The 25,332-nt window shown below is 43.7% G+C and overlaps 2 protein-coding genes across 3 annotated transcripts in view; one reads left to right on the forward strand and one right to left on the reverse strand.

Annotated features, from left to right (window-relative positions):
- The window catches only part of LOC119442014 (importin-5-like), a 38,400-nt gene extending 36,175 nt beyond the window's left edge, over nt 1–2,225 (forward strand). Inside the window, exons 19-20 of the mRNA XM_037706716.2 lie at nt 325–466; nt 1,933–2,225. Of these exons, the coding sequence (XP_037562644.1) occupies nt 325–466; nt 1,933–2,019 (229 nt within the window). The 3' untranslated portion in view covers nt 2,020–2,225. The remainder of the gene's footprint in view (nt 1–324; nt 467–1,932) is intronic.
- An 8,368-nt stretch (nt 2,226–10,593) lies between these two features.
- The window catches only part of LOC119442012 (golgin subfamily A member 4), a 44,317-nt gene continuing 29,578 nt past the window's right edge, over nt 10,594–25,332 (reverse strand). The window contains exons 13-23 of one of the 2 annotated variants that reach the window (XM_049661807.1): nt 20,990–24,319; nt 18,401–18,499; nt 18,193–18,273; nt 17,998–18,058; nt 15,514–15,596; nt 14,402–14,475; nt 13,018–13,126; nt 12,873–12,920; nt 12,258–12,347; nt 11,985–12,023; nt 10,594–11,050 (exon numbers count right to left, since the gene is read on the reverse strand). In XM_049661807.1, the coding sequence (XP_049517764.1) occupies nt 11,039–11,050; nt 11,985–12,023; nt 12,258–12,347; nt 12,873–12,920; nt 13,018–13,126; nt 14,402–14,475; nt 15,514–15,596; nt 17,998–18,058; nt 18,193–18,273; nt 18,401–18,499; nt 20,990–24,319 (4,026 nt within the window). In that variant the 3' untranslated portion in view covers nt 10,594–11,038. The remainder of the gene's footprint in view (nt 11,051–11,984; nt 12,024–12,257; nt 12,348–12,872; nt 12,921–13,017; nt 13,127–14,401; nt 14,476–15,513; nt 15,597–17,997; nt 18,059–18,192; nt 18,274–18,400; nt 18,500–20,989; nt 24,320–25,332) is intronic. The other variant, XM_049661808.1, reaches the window with a different exon arrangement.

Below are 25,332 nucleotides of genomic sequence, written 5' to 3' on the forward strand. Positions count from 1 at the left end.
CTACTCCAGATTTTGGTGGAGCAGTCTCAGCTTCTCTGAGGCACAATCTTGGCTCACCATTGTGCTCTCGATCTGCCATCTACACCCAAAATGTGCAACGCTGTGGCACTGCAACAACGAGGACGAACACATTCCCCACAACATATTGTCACTCCACCCACATCCCTCAGCTAATTTTTGTCCATAACTTTACCTTTTATGTGGAACGGAAAGCCAGTACACTAGTCAGACTGGGTGACTTGGAAATAATGTACGAACTATTCATAGGAAAGTGAATGTCTCTCTTTCTCCCTCATTTTTATTTTATTTTTCTTCTGGTCATAGAAATCATCCGGCCTTGTTGGGGAAAGACAACGCAAACCTTCCACGAGTGGTGATGGTGATGGCAGAGGCATTTGCCAAGGAGGCAGTGGAGCCTAGTTCGCCTGTTGGAGCTCGCATGGTGGCTTTGCTGCATTCTCTAAAGGTGTGTGCTTAAACTTGAGCTGAGAGTATGTCTGTGGGATTTTTCAGATTGAAGAAGCCATGAATTGTTGAATTTCCATGCTGCCTCATGTGGCCTTTTAGTTACTGGCTATGTGGAAAGGTGGCATTTTGTGCCCCTTCCCCGCCCTAAACTATTTACATTTGGTAAGCTTTTGGTGCTAATAGGAACAACTGCCATAGGACTGAACCCAAACTATCACTTGCAAAGCACTGTCCCTGGAAAGCTCTGCACCTTTGTCTGCAGGAGAAGATAAAATACATATTAAGGAATTTTTGGGTTGGGCCCGTTGGTTGGTGTACACGTAACCTTCTGCCTAGTGTGTGTGGCAAGCAGTGGCTGCTAGAGACCCCAAAGAAAATTGCACCTTCACATAATTGCACCCTTAGAAAATAAAAACCCAAAACTGAACCTTTGTCATATATATCTAAGCACAAGATTAGTCATGCCTGCTAAGTCATTTTTGGTGAATGATGAACAATGACTAGTGCATTTGTGGCAAAGGTGCCATGTGCTTTATTCCAGGACACTGATTCTTGCAATGTGTTTTCATAGCTTGGTTTACATAAAGTGGTAAAAAATAGAATATGGCTTAACTTAGATTAATCTTAGATGTCACGTGCCAGGCATTTCCTGTGTTATCATACTAGACATTGTTCATCATTTGGTGCATCCCTAAGCAAGTCTTTGTAGACCTCCTTGAACTTTGTTGAGAAGCGCTGGAGAATCACAAACCATTTTCTGAGGAACCGTCTTATGGAGAATGCTACTGGTCATTCTGAAGATGCTTCCTGAATCCTCAAGTGAGCGCTGAGATTGCACTCAGGGATTCGTCAGTCCAATCTGCCAGAAAAATAATCTGCACTAGATTACAGTGGAAGCTGTCACATGCACCTGGTGTTTAATGTTAATTTAGTTAACACGCTCTAAAACTTTCAGATTAATGTGTGCCTCAACGTGGACCAAGTTGATCTGAAATGAACAGTGAAAAAATGCAAGTTGACTCTGTGTTGACTAGTGAAAAGTATATTCTTTGCTGCAAAGAAAAAAAGAGCCTGTCCCAGATGGACCAGTGGAACTCACTATTGGATGCATACAGACTGATATTAGACTGCCTGCCTGAGCTTTCAGTCCTTTCGTATGTAAAGGCTAATTGGTTCCTCATCAAGGAGTTAAATGTTGCACCGTATAGCGGGGCATGGCAGGATCGTGTGTACACTCACCTTTCTTGCCTTGTTCCAGTTATTTTAATGCAACTAATTCTTTCATCCATAGGTGTGGCAATAGTAGGCAATGTATTCTAGTACCAGGCTTGGCCAAAAAAAAAGGTTGCAGAGCATAGTGATGTTGTGGGACTATTGCGTGAGAGGAGAAAAGGCTGGTTTTGGGGTTAACAGCAGGGCTCATGCAGCGTCATCATTAAAATGCGTGTTTTCTCTTCCTTTCAGAGCAATGCAGAGATGTTTGCCATGTGCATAGCTCCCCTAAGCTTGCCACAGCAAGAAGCACTACAAAAGGTCCTTGGTGGATGTTGATGCCTTGCCCCGTATTTATTGGACTGTCCGCCTCATTTAGGCAGCACACTGTGAATAGGATAATTTTGTACATTTGCCTAATATTAGGATTCTTCCTGTGTGATAAGTGCAGGCCTGTTGTCAAGGAGGCCCACCCTGCTTCCGGGTGGATGAAAATAAAATGTGTGGAAGCAAAAATAAACTGGTCTTGTATGTCTGCTGCTACACTGGGTGCCTTTGTGTATGGATTACTGCTGGCTTTCTTCACACCATTAAAGTAGTTACTACTCATCGTGACATGCTTTCCAGTTAGCATACTGACCTAACTTACAATTTTATCCTAAAATGCCTGATTTTTAGGGCTAATTTATGATTGTTCTATTGACACCAGTAATTTTACATTTTTTTTATTTGCATCTAGTTAAGGGCTAAATGGATTTTAAGTGTGTGCAAAACACAATCCTCCACCAATTTCTCAGCCGTGCTTTTCGAACCCAGTGGGCTATCGGACCTGAAGCCTACATCAACACCACCTGCTCACTGAACCCGTGTAGAAAGGCAGTCCAATTTTTGACAGCTTTCATGTGGATGTGTCGTGAATAAACTTCATTAACATTTCTGTTTCTCTGTGGCACAGATCAATCTTGCTGAGACCAGGCGAGCATGCCTGTTTACAGAATCTCCACAAACCAAACTTGAAAAAAATGTTTAATGTACAGAAATTTTCAATAATAAAACAATGTTTCGTATATTTTTGCTTCGATTGTATTATTTTCCAACTGTTAAGGCTGGCAGGTCTGCAGATGCATGCAGTACACCATAAGGTCACTGAAGCTAACCAGTATTGGTCTTGGTCAGTACATCTAGTGCGTGTTCGTATTTTGACGCTGCCTTCCCCATACTTTCAGGTCATGAATGGCATGCACATACCGGCATGACTTGGCGTTCTTAACAGTAAAGTAGCCCCAGAAAGGAAATGCACTCAACGTAGACATCTAGCACTAATGGCCCCTCGAGAATGTTAAGATTCACAATATCCTGTAGACCATTACCAACTTCTCCCTCTCCTTGGTAAAATGCATGCTATTTCGAGAGGATAGCTTAACTAACTTAAATTCTGAGGTTTTGCATGCCAAAACCACAATTATCAGGCACGCTGTAATGGGGAACTCCGGATTAATTTTGACCACCTGGGGTTTTTTCATGTGCACCCAATGCACGGTACATGGACGTTTTTGCATTTCGCCCCCATCGGAATGCGGCTGCAGCAATAAAGTCCCAGCAATAGCAATAGCTGGGACTTTATACCACAGCCTGTTCCAGCACTGATAACTAGAAGAGTGTGAATGTAGAATACTACAGTTTTCAAATCAAATTAGGTAAGTTGAATGCTGTATGTATATTTTATAGATGTAATGCAAGGCCGAATGTTCCAAAATTTTTCGCGGAAGAGAAGCTGATGCAAATGCTTGGGAGTCAACTTAATGGCCCCCCCGAGAGTGCTGCCATCCATGGAGAACTTGGGCATTTTCATTTCTGTAAAAGTTTTGTATTCATGGCCCTCTGAAATAAATGATATTTTATTTTTCTTTGCCTCCAGAGAGCCAAAGGTCCTTTTAATATTTACGGCAGGTGGGCTTTACCAGTTACTGTAGGCTTGTTGAGGCTGCCCAAACCACACAGCAGATGAAGTGGCACATCCAACAGGAAAGGGCAGCCACTTTCACTCGCCGATTCCTCTCCCTATTCATACATACGAAATTGGAAAAGTCTTGGCATGGCTAGACTGTGTGTGCGAGTGTGTAGCTGCTCTCGAGCCAGTCCACTGAACAAGGGTGGTAGGGCAGGTTTTATCTGCACTGCAATTAGTGTGAATGTGCACTCGTGTGACTTCATTTGTTCCATGTATGCCATTCGGTGTTTCTGAACGTTACAAGAGGTGGTTCCTGATCATAAGTGGAGAGCCTGGAAATAGGTATATGAAACCATATATGCAGGCCATTCTAGAGGCAGCAACACATGGCACAAGTGGTGAGGAAAAAGAAAACTATTAGCTATGCCCGATAGTTCACCAGCAAAGGAACACTCGATGTATTCGAATACAATGGTCTTCCATAAGTATGTAGGCATGTTTTGATTGTAGACATAATGTGCCCGTGGAAGTCAAAAGCTTCTTCACACTTCCTGCTATGCCTGGCCATGCATAAACCTGAGCAGTCGCTGTTACTTGAATACCTCATGGCCTAAGTAGCCACCTTTGAATTAAATGGCACATTGCATAGGCTGTCTACTCAAGTGGAGAACATAGTTTTTGCACATTCAAACTTGCAGACAGGTGTACTTGCTTCCAATATGAAAAGTGGAAAGCCAATTTCGTTGAAAATTGCTTTGATGCGCAGTCAACTCTTAAAAGAGCTGTGCAAAATAATGTGGCCTTGAAGTACAGCTAAACCTCTATATAACGAAATATTTAATTTTTATAACTTATTGTCCATAGAACCTCAATATAACGAAGTGTGTTTAGTACACAATTTCAATGTAATGAAATTTCACTGCCGCCGCAATTAAGAAATACCGATACAATAAAGGTAAACTTCCGCAGATGCAGATGGTCAAATGGTTGAATTATATGGGGCTGCTTGCGTATGCAACACTCGTATATAGCCCGACTGAGAACCACCGCTGAAGCGGAGCGGCGTCATGTTGCATATGGTATGGTAAAGCTTTATTTAGAGAGGGATGGCTCATCGGCCTATTAAGGGCAATGGAGTTGGGGAATTGGGAGATGAGGACAGGGCCAGCCACCGAGGAATGTTTCCCCGCATGGTGTAACCATGCGGAGAATTCCAGATTCCGCAGTGAAAGCGAACAGCGCTCGCAGGACACTGTCGGCCTCTGCCGAGGGATGGATCCACTCCTCAAAGCTGGCCACTTGCCCCCGGTGCTTTCGTTGGAGGGCTGCATACTTTGGGCACTTCCACAGCAAGTGCCTGATGGTTGGCGCAGCTGCCGTTTTACACGCTGGGCAACTTGTCTGTATAGGTGGTAGCTCTTCCGTAGTGTTGCCCGGAAGGCGCCTTCTTTCCTTGTGTGCACGCAAGCGTGCAAGTTCATCCAGCGTCAGTGCAGTACCGGTGCGTGCCTTGTGCACGAGTACTTAACACGCGCGCCACAAGCCTGCAGGCAGTCGATCTTCCTTCGGCATATGTTGTAGGCGTTCACGGAGCTGTCGTCGCCTCTGTCCATTCTAGGAAGGACGTATCTTCATTTCCATCATTTTGCAAAGGCCCAAAGGTTGCTACGTCGCTGTGGCGGTTTAAGGTTAGTATCGCGCTCGCAGCGGCGTGAGCCACTTCGTTCCGTGGTACTCGGCAGTGGCCGGGAACCCATACCAGAGTGTCGACTGCGTGTACCGTGCGCAGCCTCCTGCTTGCCTCTGCTATCTTCTTTGCGATGGGGTCAGTGTGGGGGGGCTAATATGCACACCACCGCCCGACTGTCAGTATATATTGTAATTTGTGACGTAGCTGGAGGTTCTTCGAGGGCTTCGTGCAATGCGTCACAGACAGCCAGCAGTTCGACCGTATGTCTGGTGGTTCTTGATTACCAAATACGTATTCTCGGGCGCGCGATTCCAGTGTCGAGGCGGTGTATTCGCAGTTGGTGTCAGGCGTCGTGCGGAAGGCAGCGTCCACGTAAAAGGGAGCGGCATAGCAGCTGGCTAGGCTCTCCGTGTGCCGATTTGCATAGCACTTTTTGTGCTCTGGGTGGCAGCGCGAGTCCATGCGTCCTGGCAAAGGTCATGAGTTAACCAGTTGCGTATGTGTCTCCCACGGTGGCGTCAGCGATGCGGGCTCCAACTCAGAGTCCGGGGCTTCGCCAAGAGCGCGTAGAAGAGCGCGGCCCTGGTGAGTTGAGATGTGTCGGAGCTGGTCTACATTGCGCCTATGTTCGATAATGTGTTCAAGTGATGGCAGTTGCGCATAGCGTCGGAGATCATCCAGTCGTGCGTGGTGCGGCAGCCCGGTGACAACACGAAGTGCTTCGTTGTACAATACCTCCAGCTGTAGGACGCGTTGTTTCGTCAGTTTGTATGCAAGCGCTCCGTATGTTGCACGGGACACCAGCGTAGCCAGGACAAGCTGGTGGGCTGTCTTGGTACCGGCCCCTCCGAGGCGCCACGATATTCGCCGTATCAATTGTGCGTAAAGTCCAAGTGCGGCTAGATTCTATCGCGCCCCACGTTCTGTATGCTTTAGGTGCAAGGGTGAGCCGAGGATGGTGGCTTGATGAGCACTGTCTTCCCGTGCGAGCAAGTGGAAATGGGGAAGGGAAGCGAGCTCGCGGTTACGCGATCAAGCGCACGCGAGGGCGGGGGAGAAGGGAGTGGTGGGCAGGTTGACGAGCGTCTCCTTTTCTAGCGCGGCCGTGAATGTGCCTGGCTGTCAGTGCAGCTGAGCGCATGCGCAGCCCGGGCGCCCTGTTTTAAAGGTAATCTGCCGCGTGTGCAAAGAGTAGGTGTGCCAAGATGGCGTGGCATCAAGTGCACCGTCCTCTCGGGCGTGGCTGGCTTTGCTTAATTCATAACGCTCATATTAAGAGATTGTCGACACGGCATGAAACCGCATCTTTTGTCGAATTCAGCAAAACACATTTTTTTCTCATTCAATTTTGCTTTCTCTGTTTGCCCGATAATTAAAAAACTTTGCAGCCCAGAAAAATCTATCGGCGACGGTACTTATTTGCATAAAAGATCAAATTTCAATGCAACGAACTTTCGATATAACGAAGCAAATGCCGGTTTTATCGACTTCGTTGTATCGAGGTTTAACTGTATTATATTGGCCTCGACAGGTCACTAGAAATGTTTGCCCTCAACTTTGTACTTAATTAGTAAAAATTATTAATCGGTAAACTGATCCTTCTAATTTCACTGCCAAGTGCACATATCCAGATGCAAGGACAACGGTGCGAAGTGTTGTGGTACTTACTATATAAAACCTGCAGAACCATTGTCCTCCACCTTCTCGTCTTTACTTATAATCAAATGTAATTTAACAAACTGAAATATAGCTCTTGTAGATATATGCCCACGAGTTTGTCAACAGGAATGGCGCGATGCGATAGGTGGGCGAGATTGGAGGTTTGGAAGCAATGGAGCACTATGGGCAACAGTGTGAAGGCAGATTTTTTTTTTGTGTGTAGCCAGATTCTTCCCTATTTGATGAGTAATAAACCTGAGACATTTGTCAGAGGGAATGTCGGTGAATGAGCAGCCTCCACACAGTCATGGGCTCTGAACACATTGTAAATGACAATGCGTTGTGAAGTGCCTGTCTAAATGCTATTCATCAGAGATAACCCAGGAAAAACAGTTCTCACGAGAATCACTAGAAAGCACTTACCATTACAATTACTGTTTAAATGGAACCTTATTATGTGAAGTAAAAAATTATAAGTATTTAGGTGTCCTATTTACCTCGGATCTTCAGTGGAACGAGCATATTTCTTACATCAAGAAAAAAGCAGTAAGCAAACTGGAGTACTTAAGATGAACATTGCGACAGGCACCACAAGGTATTAAACTGATGACATATAAAACGTTTATCCGACCAATCATAGAATATGCGTCAATAGTGTGAGACCCGTACACGGAAGAAAATATTGTCCAGTTAGAAAGTATTCAAAGAAAATCGGTCAGGTTTGTTTACAGTACCTACAGCTGGCGCGCACCTGCTAGTGCCTTGGTGAAAAAGGCTGAACTGGATTCATTACAATCCTCGGCACCATGCTGATCGGTTACAGTATCTGTATCTACTCTATCACAATAGGAATAAAAAAGAACGATTTTATCCAGTCTGTCAGCAAACGAACCACAGTGCTCTCACCAATGCAAAAGAAAAAAAAACAGACTTTCATTGTCGAACCGATATCTCTAAAAATTCATTCTTTTCACGAACGGTGCGAGAATGGAACATGCTTCCAGCCGATGATGTGGAACGCTAGTCTTCGGTTGCTTTCGTTACAGCACTTATGTTACAGTACATAATTTAATAGTCAGAAGACATTAGTTCTTTTATTTTCTTTCTGTCTAGATGTAAAGATTTCTTTTGTTGCCTTATATGCATATGTTTTACCCTGTGTGTTTTCCGATGTGACATAAACCTTGTATTTGTACACGAAGCCAGTCCTGGTATTCTTTTTTGCGCAAGCGACGGTATGCAAAATATGTATTGTCTGTATTACGTATTGGCGCGCATCTTGTACCCCACGCCTGCTCACAGCCTTTCCAGGCTAACAGTATTGTTGAAATAAATAAACTACACCTTGTTTGCTCTCAAAGGCAAAGAGTCACATAGCTTCTCACTAAAGGAATATTGGCATGAGATTTCCAACATTTCATTTTTTTCCTGTAAATGAAGGTCCACGACATTGAAACTCTAGAAAAAATACTGGCAGGCCTCGGATAGTCCTAAATAATTTACTATAAATATCTTTCCCGAGAATAAGTTTCAATTTCATTTCCCAGGAGGAGTATTTGTCATGAGCAGGAGGTGTTCACATGGGAGTAGAATATTGTGACATTTTGGCACTTGCTCCGGCTTGCTTGGCCATTTGCAGTGCTGCTGGTCTTTGCATGGCCCAATGCAGCGACATAGCAAATGGCTGAGTGAGCTGGAGCAAGGTGCATGTGTCACGAGTAGGAGACCGGATGCTTAGGCACTAAAAATGCTGCTTTAGGCACCTATAACAGGCACTAGAGCTGTCATTTAAGGCATACACAGGTGCCATAAACTGTCCTTTAGGCATGTATAGGCTTAATTATTAAGAACTGGTGTGCATTAAAGGATAAATTATGATTTTCTAAGTAACACAGCCCACTAAACCCCTGTATTGTGAGTGAGTGAACTTTATTTGGTCCACGATAGACATGAGTAAACTCGACGCCACCTGGCTAGGCCCACTCGGGGACCATCAGGTCAAACCTGACGGCCCTCTCGCGGGCCCTCTGGACTGCCAGGATTTGGGAGGTCTGATCTTGGGCCTTAATAAGCGTCATCATTTCCACTTGGGTGAAAGGGGCACCCCTGTATTGTAAAATTTATTTTAATTTACTGTTGAAATGAGGCAAGCTGCATAGGTTACAAGATTTATCTTAAACTTATTTGACAACATGCCATGAGGAAAGTTGTAAAGAAAGTGACGAACAAGGCCTTTTCTTGCTTAGTATTAATTGGTATGCAGAAAAGGAAAGCTCAACATCCATCGGAGTTGGTGGCATATACTTGTACTTCGGAAAGTTCAATGATCCAATGCACTTCAGAATTTCAGAATGTTCACTGGTCAGAAGCACGACTCCTTTCAGTACCGAAAGCCTGGAAGTGTTGTCTGTGACAGATTGAAGTTTCGAACTACCCTGTAAGGGCTGCACTCCCAACTTTGCAGCCAAAAATTTGGGGAAAAAAAAAAAATTCCAATGGAGAAGCAAGCATGCGCGTTCGGTGCTGCGATGCTGTGCGTGCGCATCAGCAAATTTTTGCATGCCGTGTACTTCTGCATGCCACTACTAGATGAGAGCCATCTAGTACTGGCATATAGTATCTAGAGCCATCTAGTAGCGGCACTTACAGGTTCGGTCCCGTGTAAGGGCTATACCTTGTCAAATTTCGGGACAAAAAGTGTGGCCCTTACACGAGTCTATACAGTAACTATCAGCAACAGGTTCAAAAATGGTCCTGATTGTCCAAAATGGGCCCCACATTCTGGGCCAGTGTTATGCTCAAGCATTCAAGTTCCTCAATCATGTCGCCTAAAAATTTGAAGTGAGCACACAAGTACGCTAACTCACCTTTAAGTGTATTGTCGCATAGATTAGTTTGAGCCTTTCTCATAACGATTCTCTCGTCTTTTGCAAAGCTATTAATGCTTTTACAGTGCCTTTACACTGGCAAAGTGTTCGTAATATTCGACTGCGTTCAGCCAAGTTCCTCAGCCGGTTATAATATTTTAAACAAACTGAGGCTAGGACAAAACATGGAAACAGGCATCTTTAGGCTACGAAAATCCAATATAGGCACGAACATGGAAATAGGTATTTATAAACACAATAAAGGTGCCACTACAATGTATCTAAGATCCATAATTTGTGTTTGTATTTTAGATAGGCCAGATAAGAATGTCGACAAAAAATATGCAAATATGCAAGTCTCGGTCTCTAGTTGTGAGACAAATACACCTCTTGGGGCACAAAACCAAAACTAGTTCGCAGGAAAGCTACTATAGTAAATAAGTATTTATGGCACTCTAAGGTTTGCCAGCAGTTTTTAGGGTTTCAAGTTGAGAATCTTCATTTAAAGCAAAAAAGAAAAAAAAACGAAGCAAGTAAAATATGTCAGCATTTCTCTAATGGATTGTGTAGCTGTGCGACCAAAATTGCACAAAACTGAATCACGTAGATAAAACCCATGTGTCCTATACTAATTTAAATCTGACACACCTCACAGTGTGCGATATAGAAAAGAACGCTAGTTTTGCTATCAGCATTCTTATGATCATGTTTGGTAGTCTTGGAGCGTGTTTCACATAGAGCAACCATTTCCCACAATGTCACCGGGACATGCATAGCCTTCCCTAACTTTATTCAAAATCCATTATTTTTGGACCTCCTTCTGTTATATATAACACGCTGTAACTGGCATCGCATGCCGCCTTGAAGCTGTAATGCAGACATGTCTCAAGTCTTGCAATGCTAGTCACAGTGGCAAGAAAAGATGATATTGCAAACGGATATCCATCTGCACATGGACTGTCACGGGGTGCCATTTGCTTGAAGGGTGCACGCAGTGGAGAGCTTGATGAGATGTGCGTGTGCTTGTTAAGGCCACACCACTAAGTGTTTCTCGTAGCAGGTACGTGCAGCACTTTTCCAGTTGTGTTGCAGCTGCGGCCACGGTGTTTTTTGAAAAATGGAACAGTCGCGTTCATCGTACAGCTTGTGCCCGCTTTAGGCATGCTGCAATCACCAGGGTACTGTTGACGTTCAGGATTTGACCTGCGAAGACGGCACACAAGGTAGTGACTCGGCTGGTGGTAACAGACAGTGCAAGACCAGCTGTAGTTCATCTTATCGCCCATATTTGCCCTCGTTTCTCTGAAATTCAGCACGAGAGCAGTAAATGAATTTGACAAATCTTAAAACTGTCCCCCAAAATAAATAAATTATTGACTAAACATTTTCCTTCCTGGCAGCAGTCATTAGGGTCATGGAAGTGCCCTACGAATATGCAGATTCATTGCAACATCATGCATGTAGTTTTAGTACACCATAAAGGACAAATGTGTAAGATTATATACTGTCAAAGGATAAATATTTTGCGGGCTTTCTCAGCACCACAGGAAAAAAAGAAGTGAAAGATAGCGTCATGGAAACAACTTTATTGAGTGTTTTTGAAAATGCTGTAAAACTTTTAAAACACAGCTTGTGTTCTAAAACGAATACTTAAAAATTTGAACTAAACCTAGCTAATTAGCTAATTGCACCTCAATAAACGCCGTCATCTCAGTAACTGATAAGCACAAACAGTATGCCGTTGGTCTCATTCGTCTAAGGTGTAGCACTCCTGTATAACCCTTTTATGAAAAATATAACCATATCAAAGACACATACAGGAACCACAGAAGAGATATAGTCACGAAGGCACCTTTGATCTTGTTTGACCTTGTTTTGAGCAGCAGAGTAAACTTTCCAGGAGTGTAACTGTGTGCCTGCTTTTCTTGTACTGTATTCATTTAAACCAGAAGCTTGTAAAAAGAGAGAGAGACTGACCACTTTTTTTTTTCTGTTAGTGTTCTCGACAAAAGAACACTCAAATAATGGAAAGTTACTTCAAAGTATAATTCCATGGACGTTATTTGCACAATGTGGCACATCAAAATGTAAAATAGTCTTATAATTATGAAATAATACTTCTCCTCGGCAAACTCACTTGCGCCTCTGAAGATGCACAGCTTGTCTCAGAATTGACCTAGAATAATGAAATTTGGTACAAGTGATCTTAGAACAGATATATAGGCCCATCTTGGGACGTTTCATTGCAATTTGACAAGTGTTTGAAAAGTTTATTGTTCTGGGTAGCATTCCACTACAAAAACCAAAGTTTCTGTTCCAAACCACATGACTTGTTTCCATGCTTAAGCCTGTACACCTGCATGCTCCAGAGAATAAAAAACCTGTCACCGCTATAGAAGCATACCCTCACCTGTGGCTGTTTGGCTTCTTGTCTTTGCAATATTTGGTTCTTCTGCTCGTCGCTAAACTTGAGCACAGCTGCAATGACTTTGGACAGCGTCTGTAATAAGAACAAACAATTCACATCCAGGCCAAGCACATGAGTGCCAGTGAATCCAGTCAGTCCGGCCACTCCATGTCAAGTACTTTTTGGTATCACGGCCTTTCAGTCGAGCGAGTTTGAAAGTAATTCAACTTGCAGCTGCACATAGCACACAAGTGTTAGCAATGCACCTGCATGCTCCTAATAATCCTGAGCTTTGTGTGCTGTACAGGGCAACCAGAAAGCAAACTGTTGCGAACTAGGTTACATTTTAGTTTTTGACCTAATCCACTCCTGACCCTGTCATTGCCTGGCTGTTTATCACCAAAGAAAGTGAGTGCTTTAACCGGTGTTTTCTTGTAGTCACTTTTTGGTGTAATTTGACCTTTTGCTCACATTTTTAATTAAAATGAAAGTTTTTGGTATGTGGGAATTGAGTGTACATAAAACTCTTTTTCAAATATTTGCAACTGTTAAATCTGAATTCAGTACTAAATAAAAGTTCACTATTTGTGTACACTGTGCGAGAACAAAATAACTTACCATTGTCTCTTTTCCCATCATGTACTCAAACAGGATGTTCCGCAAGTACTACAAAGAAAAGAAAAAAACAAGAACAAAGGGATGCAACTAAGTGAACTGTTGTCTTCTTGAAAACATAATTCCGCTAACTTTTTCCAAGACATACCTCATATTCTGTGGGCTCGGGGAGCTGCACAGGGTTCTTGCCAGTATGGTTTGTTGCATTGTTGTTTTGCTGGGCACGCAAAATGCAGCGCAGGTCGTTGATTTCGTCCCTGTGTGAAAGCAAATGCTCACTTAGTGATAGGCAGCAAGTAATGATACCCCGGTCACATGGGGCATTTTCGATTGGGATCAGGCTCAATCACAATCGAAAGCGACCGTGTGGCAGTAGTATTACCAACATTTATTAAGACGCTTTCAGCGACCATCGCTATGCATTTCTTCGTATGGCTGCAAGCTCGTGAGATTATGTAGAAGGGAGCAGACAATCGGACAGCAGAAACATTGCTCCGTGTAAGAGGATGCTCTAGCTATGAATCAACTTCTATTTCCTTACTCAAATACATCTGAAATGCAGATACATGCTCACTAGATAACCGCTGAACTAATTTGAATAAAATTTGTATTTGAAAGAGGAAGCAAAGTTGTACTAAATGTAGAAAGCAGAACTTGTATTTAAGGCTTCAAATTTTTTTTTTTAAAGTTACGATTACATTTTTAAAACATTGAAGAACGAAGTCTACATCTCAACAACCTTGCAGCAAGAATAGATACTATATCACAATTCTGTAAATTGTATCTTTTAGATTGTCTAAAGTGGACAAATATGGTATATTAGTTTACAAAAGAACTGTATGCTGGCCATGTTGGTAATCTATACTTCAACCTACAGTGTAAAAACTATACCGGACTTAAAGAAGATGAGACGGAATAAGCACTGAACAATCAAAAGAGGACTTTACTCAAAGCACATGAATAAATAATACCTGCAAAATTACACGTGAAAGGAGATCACACTTGCTAAAGATTAGCAGCAAGGTAATCTATTTCCAACCTATGCAGTATGGGAGATGACCCCCCGATACATGTATCACCTGTCTTCTGAACGTAGCAAGCCTCTGATATTTCATGTGCGGCCCTATCCCTGCCTTTAGATACTACCTTGGTGTGCGAAATTGTTACCTCTTGTTATCTCGCTTGCGGGAGCTTTGCAAAAGTCTTATTAAAAATTATTGGTATAATTCAAAACGGTGCATAATGCATCAATTTCGCCCGCTTTAGATCTCCCAATAGTTGCAGCTTACGCCGACACTTTAACATAAAACTGCCACTACGTCGGCGATATCAACGGCAGACTTTTTCTGCTTCTCTCAATCTTTCCCTCCCTTCTTCCCTTCCCCCAGTGTAGGGTAGCCTACCGGGCTGAGTCCTGGTTAACCTCCCTGCCTTTCATTTATCATTCTCTCTCTCTATATGAGAAATGGGCTCTCCTTTTGTCTCCACTTCACATGGGAAATGGGCACTGCAAAAAGTATTGCACTACTTACCGGTACCGGCCGAGTGTCAATTGGAGAGCTTCTATTCGCTCGTCAGCTGGACACTCACGAGGACCCCACTCTTCCTAGAGGCATCAATCAGGAAATTGCAAAAACCACAATGAGTGCCAATGGCAGGTTTTACGAGCCATGCTAATGCATAAATGTGCACTGCTCTTCACAAAAATTTAAATAGAAAGTAAGAAATTACTGTCAGAAATTACTCCTAACTTGAAGAACTAGTATATATAAAACAGCTCAGTGGTAGTGATGGTGGCACCACAGTTAGTGGTTGTCAAATCAGTTATCCTGTCTAGGATGAACTCTAAACTTCAATGGCAACAATTTGCGTCAAGAATTAAGTTGAGCTGGATATCCAGAAAAGCTAAACAGCTAGGACAGTTTCCAAGAGATTAGTGCATATCCATAAATCTGAACTTCTAATAAGGAAAGAATATACAAGTTCGCATTTTATGCACAGCCATTGGTTATGCTGTGACACTTGTGCACAATAAGTTGCCCAGATTGCTGAACTGCTTGAACTGCCATAGCTAACAAGTACAACCTTCACACAAGAACAAATGAAAGAGTGGTGATTGTGAGATGAGAATCTTTTTCTTCATGCGTAGTTTTGCAGTAGGCCTCATCTGAAGGAAAATTTCATGTTCCCTTGAAGCAGCATCATGATTCAATATAAAGCAGCAGTGAAAATGTCAATGACTAAACTAAGCATACAAAATAATACTGTCTCTTAAGCACTGTGTCGTGCTGGCAGCTCATGTAACTGGGTTGTTCTTTCATAAAAATTTGTAAGTTGTTTTAGGCGGCTATTTGTGCAGGCCATATAAGATTTGAGTAGGGTTGTTTTCTGGGCCAGTTGGTGCACGATGACAATGTGATGGTTCCAGCAAGTAGAGACGCGAGAAAGAAAAAAGAAATGCACAGAACAACGCTGGACTTACAATTATGTCATATGAGATTCCTTTTCTTTCTTTTTTTTTTTTCGCTTTTGCTGATAGTTGTAATTAGGGCAGGAGCGTTTTAGGTGCATGCAAATACAGTATGTTTCTACTCAGGAACAAGATGCACGCAGTCATGGTACTGTTGGTAAACCACCAGCTTACCTCATCTGGCCATGCGTCATCCCACCCGCTACCGTGTGTGGCTGCAGGCGTGTCCGCCTCCTCGTCAGTCTTGTCTGTGTGGCCTGTTCAAAATGTTCAGCAGAGTAAAATCCTATTTTTCTTATTTCTATATGTGGCAATCACATTGTTAAACAGCTGTGTAGTGTGCATCAACACAAAGACTAGACAGAGAATATATAAAAACCTGCTTAAACTTCGATCTCTTGTTACTAAGAAAAACACTAAGAGCATGAAAAATGCTAACGTTGTTCTCCACTGTACAGACAAGACAAGACGTATACGCCGACTGTTGGGAAAACTGCATAAAGCACAACTATTGCCTGAAAAAGTAGGGAGCAGCTTTTTATACTAGGCATTTTTTCTTTAGCAGAGACGGCTCTCAGGAAAGTCTAACTATAAAAGTTCCCATGATATTTTTAAAATATACTTTAATTGCCATAGGTTCTTACCACATTATCTCAGCACAATTATGCAGTTCAGGCAAACAACCATACAATCTTAACACACTGTACAACACTCCCATCATTGCAACTTGCAAGGGCAACACAATGCTCTGTTTCCTTAGCATTACGATATGAAAGTACTACATGTGCAGTGTTTTTGCTAAGTATTGGTAGTACAGTAGAACCTTGTTCATACATTTTGGAAATAAAATGTGTGAAAAAACATAATAACCGGGAGAATGTACAATCTGCAGCCACTAAAAAAATTACACCATCTTCACGTAGGGGAACCGTGAGTAGTATGTGAAGCAGCCATGGGGTCCCCCCGACTCAAGTTCCCATTAGTTTTCAGATCGGCCTTTCGCCGCTGCCGTTTCGTGGCAGCGGCTCGAGCCCTCTTCTCTGCGGCGATGTCCACAGTGTTGACGCTGGCGCTGTCTGTGGCACTCATCGCGGTGTTGCGGGAGGAGAATGAGAGGACGAAGTGAATGATGATGAGTGAGCGAAGCACCGGGGGATCATTCGGGCAAAACGCCGGAAGCGTTCTCGGAAGCCGGAAGCTGGCTTCCGGAACCGGAAGCGGAACCGGAAGTGGAACTGGAAGCGGAACCGGAAGCAGAAGCCGGCTTCCAGTTCCGGCTTCTGGAAGCCGGAGCTTGGCGTACATTTACTATACATATACATACAAGGAGAGGAGGGGGAGGAGGATGCGCATGCGCAGTGTGGGTGTGGACGCCGCACGGCGGATGGAGGGAGGGAGTGACATAGCCCCGACCATAAGCTGCTTCGCATCTAAAAGTTTGACGGACTCAACTGCAGTTGACATCTACAAGCGTTACACGAATCATTGCAGCACGAGATGCCGACGCATGCCGAGATGGTGGGGCCCATGCGACGAAAAACATGCGCTGTCATTTTTAGGGCTCCGGCAAGCTTTACACTTGCACTCCTCGAATTCAGCCTGGATCAGCAGCTGCTTCGAGCAGGGCATTTCTGCAGGAGGACTTGATGTGTCCGCTTGGCGCTAAATCGTAGTAGCACAAGATGCCGATGCACGTCAAGCTGGTGGTACCTGAGCAACCCGAGATGCACATTGTCGTTTTTCCCATTGCATAGTGTTTTAAGACGGTGACAGCAAACCGAAATAAAATCGAGCTGGTGGGTGCGACGCCGGACTACGATGCCTACGATGCCGCCAGAGCGAAACATTACACTCATCCTCACGCTGCCTGCAGCAGGAAATGGAGGCACGTTTGGGTTATTGCCTAGCAAAAACGTGCAGTATGCTTCCAACAGCACTATGCCCCGAGCACTGCGAAATAGATAGGTGAAGATGCTTATCGCAATAGGGTTGGCGGTGATAGCTGTGAATGCGGCATGCGATGACCCGGGAGGAGATTTGCTGGTACTGGAATAAGAAACTGAGCGTGCGCTGGCGTTTTCACACGAGATGAGCAGGCAAGTATTGCAGGGAAGCTGATGTGGCAGGTGGCTACTGCTCTCGAGTGCGTGCGCCTCGCATCTCTTCTTGTTTACATGAGATTTAGTGGCTGGAAAACGTATTATACGATCGCAGTTTGGTAATTTACTGAACGATGGTGCTGAAAGATTTGTGTTTTTCCAAGAACATATATGAAATGGTTAAAAAGAAGTGTAACTCTATTGGGTCAATTTTTGTGTTCTCAATCGCGACGAATGTTGGTGCCGGGAAATCGTACAAAACGGGATCGTATCAACGAGGTTCTGCTGTATAATCTACCATATGCTTGAAATTTGCAGAAGAGAAAGACAAAGTTAAATGTGCTTGAATAAACTTCAACTGACAGATGTTCTTAAAACAACTACTGGAATCATGATGCAGTCACTTATGCAATGTCAAGTGTAATAATTAATGCATTTGTCTATAGGCTTTATGTGGTTCTGATTAACAAAATTGAGCCCCTCGGTTTCCCTTCTTTCGTTATTGCATGTGCTATGAATAAAAATTTACGCCAGTGAGTGAACAGTAAATGGGGCTAACCTGATGTTTCGGACTTATGTGCTTGGTGCTGATGCCCATCACTTGGTTGTCGTGTAGTCACCTGTCACAAATCACGAAATGGCGCAGTGAGACAGCATGCCACTTTCAGTCTAAAGAGACTAGGAATAGATCAACAAACATTACAACTACGGACACACATCTTCGAAGTAGTTGTCAAGAATGTCGCAAACAAACCGTTTTCGTGCCACTTGCAAGTCGCTCTTGGAGAGTTTGCAACTGTTCTTCATAACTCTTGGCACGTGCCTCAGCTTCGTACTGGGATGGCAAAAGATACACAGGCATTTATTGTATGCTCTTGTGTACAGAAGCTGTTCTGTGCTATCCACGCAGTAAGTGAGTGTAATGCAAACAGCAATGAGCTTGCTCTGCAAGCTAGACTCACCAGCCGCTTCCCAAGGTCATCTTGGACTTCCCGGAGAGATTCTTCCAGTTGCCTGACACGTTTTTCCTGTTTATGTTCAGCTGACGATAGGCGCTGCTTCTGAAATGACAGACACACAAAGGTGAGTGGCAGGCATTCCATCAGGAGTGGATTATAATGGTTACGAAACATGGCAGTAGAACAAGATGACTTAAGAACACAACCAAAAATTAAGTAAGCCAAGTGTTATAGTGTACACATCATTTGATATGCCTCACAAAATAATAATAATAAAGCACCTGTATTTTCTATAATACTGGCAGAAAAATTGAGCAGAGTTGCCGCCAGGCGGGCACTGGCTGAACCACAGATAATGTGGATTGCACCGCGCGCCGTCTGCTACACCCCGAGTGTTTACATGTGAGCGTGCAGCTGTAAAGACCATTTCTTCAGTGGTTGTAGCACAGCTGTAAAAGCTGGTCTGCATTTTTTGACACGTACAGAAGCATTTAGCCTTGCGCTGACATCTTTGCGCTGCAGAAAGATCGGCGACCGCCCACGTCGAGCACGCGATATGTGACCATCGCATCTCCATTCGTCAAAATCATACCAATTTTATTGTCGTGTTCTGTTTCGAGTAAAATCAAGTGGTTGCAGCGATATGTGAATGCCGCACTTTAACAACTTGTCGCAATGTGTTGATCACTCTGCAATCTCTGTGACAGCAAGCAGCATGAACGAGGTGGCATGAATATCACTCAGCAGTAAAACAGCGAATCATTAGCAAGCACTCATTAATGTGTCATGCACTTTTCATTATGATAACGAAATCATTATCATTGCGATATATGCACAACTCCTGCTTAGTGGTTAAGCGGCGGCCTGAGGTGTTCTTTTAATGTGCGTTCTGATGCCACGAGGGTGAGTTTATTTTGCCTCGTAAGTAAATCTTTCCATCTTGTTTTGACTCACTGCAACAAAAGGAAAGCGAAAAAAAGACACCGCATATCCACGAAGTTAATGATAATGAGTGGGCAAAGCACACGGGATCATTCGGGCAAAACGCCAGGAAGCATTAGCCGGAAGCCGGAGCTTCGCGTACATATACTACACACAAAAACACACACACACACACACACACACACACATATATATATATATATATATATATATATATATATATATATATATATATATATATATATATATATATATACATGTGTGTGTGTGTGTGTGTGTGCACATATGTATATATACATATATATATACTGTACATGTGTACAGTATATACAGCGCTTATATAGCCCTTGTACACCGCAGCGCCCCTAGCGGTCTCTTACAAACCAGAGCTACGGACTACGAGGGACAAGGCTTGGCCCTAAGGTGCTTAGCCCCTAATGGGGTATTAGTGAGGATCATGTGTGACAACAGCCTCTAAATGAAGGATGTCATAACACTGAGTTGAAAGGTGGCAACTAAAATTTGCTTTTGCTGTTCAGTGCCGAGTTCATAGCTGTACAGAAAACAGTGACCATTATTAGCTGAAAGGAAAAGAACCTAATAATTTCAGCCTCTCAAGTAATTACAATTTTGCACGTAACCATGCAAGGGTAGCTTTGTGCTGAAATTACGCGTTTTTAGTGTTACTGCAATAAAAATATTCTTGTATGAAGCAACCTGGCAATCCTGCATGTGTGCTGTCACTCGCAGTGGCATAGGCTGTTTAATTGAACTTATTAACTGTTTGCATTTCGCAGCGAAAAAAAAAAGAAAATACAGAAAAAGAAAAGAAATGGAGATGTACGCCTAAAATTGATGATGTAACGTGCAGATTACCTTGCTATTTCAACTTCGTTGTACACAGGGATGATGAATTTTATATAAACAGTGCAAGTTTCGGAGAGAATGTGGTAATAATTAAGTTGCACAACAATTTTAGCACAGCAGGCGGAATGCCAGGCAAACACGCACAAACACACATTGTCTGGCTGAGTGTCAGTCACCCGTTGAATGGCAGTTCGCACTTCTTTTCAAGTAAAAAGGAACTTTCGGCACCTTTCACGCAAAAATGAGGCACTCAAGGGGGATATTTAATTAGTTCACTGCAGTCAGTGCATTTAATTACCATAAAATTGGGCCAAATCATTAACAGCGAAGTGCTGCGGTGTACATTTCAATCCGTGCCACCGACTGCCTATCCACACTAACACGGCGATGGTGGCTGTAGCTCAATCTCGTGTAGCTCAATCAATCCTGTAGCTCAATCTCGTGGCGAATAGGTAAAGTACTGCCTGCATTATGCATTACAAAATTTGTTAAAGTGATTGAAAGGTGCCCAAGCAATAGCTGGCTTTAATGAAGCTGCAGTTAACAAATCCGATGATAATTGGATTTGAATGATAATTAGTGTGGTACATCGTCTCACTGTCACTGATAATTTTACTAAAGAGACATCTATGGCTTAGTTTCTATGTCTTGTTTTGCCATGCTTTGCTGGTTTCTGGAACGCTTGTTGCTCAATGTGGTTGGCAATGACAATTAAAAATATATAACCCTTTTTTATAGCCTTGTTGCTTGCTATGGTATATGAAACATATTTATGAACAATACCTCTTGAAGAAGAGTAGTGAGCTTCTCCTTCAGCTGTGCAACAGAACTTGAACACTGATCTTCATTGTCATTCTTGGGACATGCGTGTGCCTGAAGCAATTCCTGCCTCATGGAGACAACATCCGACTCTCTCACATTTAATGTGCCTTCCTCTCCTCCTAAGGCAGGTTGTAGTCTTTCACGGAAGCCCTCACCCTCACCACATAACCCTAACATATCAGAATGTTGTTCAGACGACCTCATTTCTTCAATGTCATTGTCGAGACCCTTAAAGCACTCCAGCAGCACATCCCGCTCCTGTTCAGCTTTCAACTTCAACGACTCCAGTTCTTGCATCAACTGAGCCTCTCTCTGTCTGCTTCCCTCCAGCTGGGATATGCTCGCTTGCAGTTCCTCGCGCAGGTTCTCAGATTCGGAAGTCAGTCTTGCAACTTTCAACTGCCTGTCTTCCGCAAGTAACCTTGCTTCTTCGATATCCTTCTGAAGAACACTGCATCGATGTGAAAGCTCACTTTGCTGTTGTTCTACATGCAATTTCAGTTGCTGAACCTCATCCACTAGTTGTGATTCCCTTTGTCGGCTTTCATTAACTTGCGATGAACTCATTTGCAGCTCTCTTCGAAGGTCCTCAGCTTCAGTATTGAGTCTGGAAACTTCGGCCTGCTTCTCTTCTAGCAGAACCTTGACTTCTGTTACCTCTTGTTCTAAAGCCTTTCGTGCAACCAGCAGTGCACTTTGGCCTTGTTCCGTTTGTGATTTCAAGGAATTCAGCTCTTCGGCAAACTGAAACTCTCTTTCCTTGCTTTCCTCCAACTGAGATGAGCTTTCTTGCAGTTTTCTGCGCAGGTCCTCCACCTCAGAGCTCAGCTTAGCAACCTCTGAATTCCCATCTTCAGACAGTAGCTTAAATCTTTCAACATCTTTCTCCAGTTCTCTGCACCGGTCTAGAGTAACACACTGTTCTTGCTCCATTTGTGACTTCAAACTCTTCAACTCTTGCATTAGCTGCGATTCCCTCTGTTTGCTTTCCTCAAGTGTAGATATGTTAGTTTGGAGATCTCTCTGCAGGACCTCGGCCTCAGTTTTCAGCCTGGTAATTTCTGACTGCCTCTGGTCTGACAATAGTGTGGCTTCCTCAACGTTCTTTTCTAGGTCTTTGCACTTCTCCAGAACTGCACTTTGGCTTTCTTCTGCTTGTGATTTGAGCAACTGCACCTCCTGTACAAGCTGGGATTCCCTTTGCCTGGCCTCCTCAAGCTCTGATGCGTTGGTCTGCATTTCCTTGCGAAGGTCATCAGCTTCTGAAGCCAGGGCAGCCATTGCAGAGTTCCTGTCATTCGAAAGCTGCCTCGTTTCTTCAAGCTCCTTTTCTAGGTTCTTGCAGCGTTCCAGAAGCGCACTATCCTCTTGTTCCATCTGTGATTTTAGCAGATTCACCTCCTGCATTAACTGGGATTCTGTTTGCCTACTTTCCTCAAGTTGGAATGAGCTTGTCTGCAGTTCTTTGCAAAGGCTACCAACCTCACTAGTCAGTTTGGCCACCTCGGACTGCCTCTCTTCTGCCACTTGCCTGGTTCTGTCAATCTCCTCCTCGAGTGCTCTGCACTGCTCAAGGAGCGTACTTTGGTTTAGCTCTGTTTGCGACTTAGACAACTGTAGCTCTTCCACCAGCTGTGCTTCCTTTTGTTTACTCTCCTCCAGCTGGGCTAAGCTCATCTGCAGTTTCTTATGAAGTTCTTCAACCTCCGAAGTCACCTTGGCCACCTCAGATTGCTTATCTTCAGCCAGTCGCCTGGTTTCATCTATTTCCTTCTCTAGAGAACTGCACCGCTGGACGAGTGCACTTTGGTCTTCCTTCGCTTGAGATCTAAACAGCTGCAGCTCTTGTGCTAGCTGCGATTCCCTTTCTCCATTTTTCTTTAGCTGCGCTACGTTCATTTCAAGTTCTTTCTGAAGGCTCTCAACATCAGAGGCCATTTTCACCACCTCAGATTGCCTGTCCTCCGCAAGTTGCCTGGTTTCGTCAACCTCTTTTTCCAGAGCTCTGCATCGCTCGAGGAGTGTACTATGGTCTTGCTCTGTCTGTGATTTCGACAACTGCAATTCTTGCATCAGTTGTGATTCCTTCAGTCTGCTTTCATCTAAATGAACTAAGTGTGTATTCAATTCCTTCTGAAGGCTTTCAACCTCAGAGGTCAATCTGGCCATCTCGAACTGCCTTTCTTCAGCCAGTTTTCTTGTTGCTTCAATGTTTTCCTCAAGGCTCTTAACCTGTTGTTCAAGTATGCTCTGCTTCTGCTCCATTTGTGATTTCAAGGATTCAATCTCCTCCGTCATCTGGTGTTCTCTTTGCTTAGCTTCCTTGAGCTCTAACAAATTTGTTTGCAGCTCCTTGCGCAGCTCTTCAGCCTCAGATGTGAGCCTGCCCACCTCAGAAAGCCGCTCTTCTGCAAGTAACCTGTGACTTTCCACATCCTTCCTTAAGCCTTCACACTGATCCAGGAATGCACTCTGGTCATCAACCTGTGATCTCAAATATTGCACCTCTTGCGTCAGCTGACCTTCTTTCTGTCTGCTTTCCTCAAGCAGGGATAACTTCGTCCTCAGCTCCTCACGAACGTCTTCGGCTTCAGAACTTAACCTGGATATCTCAGAGTGTCTTTCTTGCTCCAACTTCTTGCTTTCTTCAAGGCTGCTCTCCAACGCTTTGCATCGTTCCACAAGGGCGACTTGGCCTTGCTCTGTTTGTGATTTCAGCAATGTCAGCTCATCTACAAGCTGAGACTCTTTTTTTCTGCTTTCTTCCAGATGGGCCAAACTAACTTGCAGTTCCTTACGAAGGTCTTCGGCCTCGGAACTTAATCTAGCAACTTCAGACTGCTTCTCTTCGGCAAGCGATCTACTCTCCTCAGCATCTTTCTCCAACAGTTTGCATTGTTCCACGTGTGCACTCAGCTCCTGCTCAGTCTGCGACTTCAATAATTGAACTTCTTGGGTCAGCTGCAATTCCCTTTGCCTGCTTTCCTCAAGCTGCAACAAATTCGACTGCAGCTCTTTATGAATGTCTTCGATTTCAGAGGTCAGCCTGACTATTTCAGACTGCCTCGCTTCCGCCAGCTGTCTAATACTTTCAATTTCCTTTTCTAAAGCATCACATCGCTCTTTGTGTGCTCTTTGGTCTTGCTCTGCTTGCGATTTCAATGACTGCACTTCTTGCATCAGCTGATGCTCTCTCTGTCTACTTTCTTCAAGCTGGGATAAGTTATTTCTGCCATCTTCAGCATGACTGTCCACGAGTTGTTTCAGTTCCTCACTGATGACCATTTTATCCTGCAAGAAAACAAACATCAAGGTCCTGACCGTCAGTCGTTCTCTTATAAAAATGTATGTGGCACTGCTACGACAATACAGGAAGGCCTTGGAACAATGCTGCATTGCTAGTGCTACATCCTATCTAAGCTGCTATCTTTCAAAAATTTTACTGTGTTTAATAAATTTTCATCTATTGTTCACAAGAACGCTAAAGCATTTTGTGATGCTAAAACAACTTAAATGCACGTCACTATTTTGGTACCTACACACAGTGCTTAAAGTCAGGGGGGCCGGGGGGAGCCCGGCCCCCCTTGCATTTTTAAGGAGGGGCTTGGCTCCCTCTTGGCAGGTCAACTGTAGCACTGCGGCACCCATTCATTCGACAAGCGCTGGAAGTTATTTGATTACGAGTAGTGCCTTCCGCGGGGCAATTCAAATTCTCCAATATTTCGAATAATGATTTAACCGTGATTAATTGGTTGATAGATATATACATGCATGAGCGTGTGGGAGTGAGCGCGCACTATACTGGTCGCTGCCTTATGAGGGCCCCCCCTTGACTGAAGGGAGACATTAAGCCTTGCCTACACACACACATTCCATGTGCACATGTTGCACATGCACCATGCAAACACGTAAGCATGTGCACAAGAAATGTAAGGATATTGCCAATAACTTGCGACTTTTATCCAGGCCTGCCTACATATTCAACAAACATGAATGATTCAGATTTTCTGAATACAGCTCCATCACACAGACCACTCAACACTGCTCACTCAATGCACTGCTCACTCAATACACTGCTCACTCAGTGCATTGAAACTGCATTGCATCTTGTATTACATAAAAAAATGTCCCAGCAGCTCATTCATGAGTGTTAAGTGTAAAACAAATTACTTTTACTGTGTTTGATTGCATAATATACCCACACTTTCTTCCTAAATTTTTGCAGGATGCAGGTCTTCCGCAAGTGGGGCTTAAAGCTACCTTCTGACACTGCATGCTGCATTCATGACTGCTACACAGGATAG

Source organism: Dermacentor silvarum, chromosome 2 (genome assembly GCF_013339745.2).
Source record: "Dermacentor silvarum isolate Dsil-2018 chromosome 2, BIME_Dsil_1.4, whole genome shotgun sequence".
NCBI lineage: Eukaryota > Metazoa > Arthropoda > Arachnida > Ixodida > Ixodidae > Dermacentor > Dermacentor silvarum.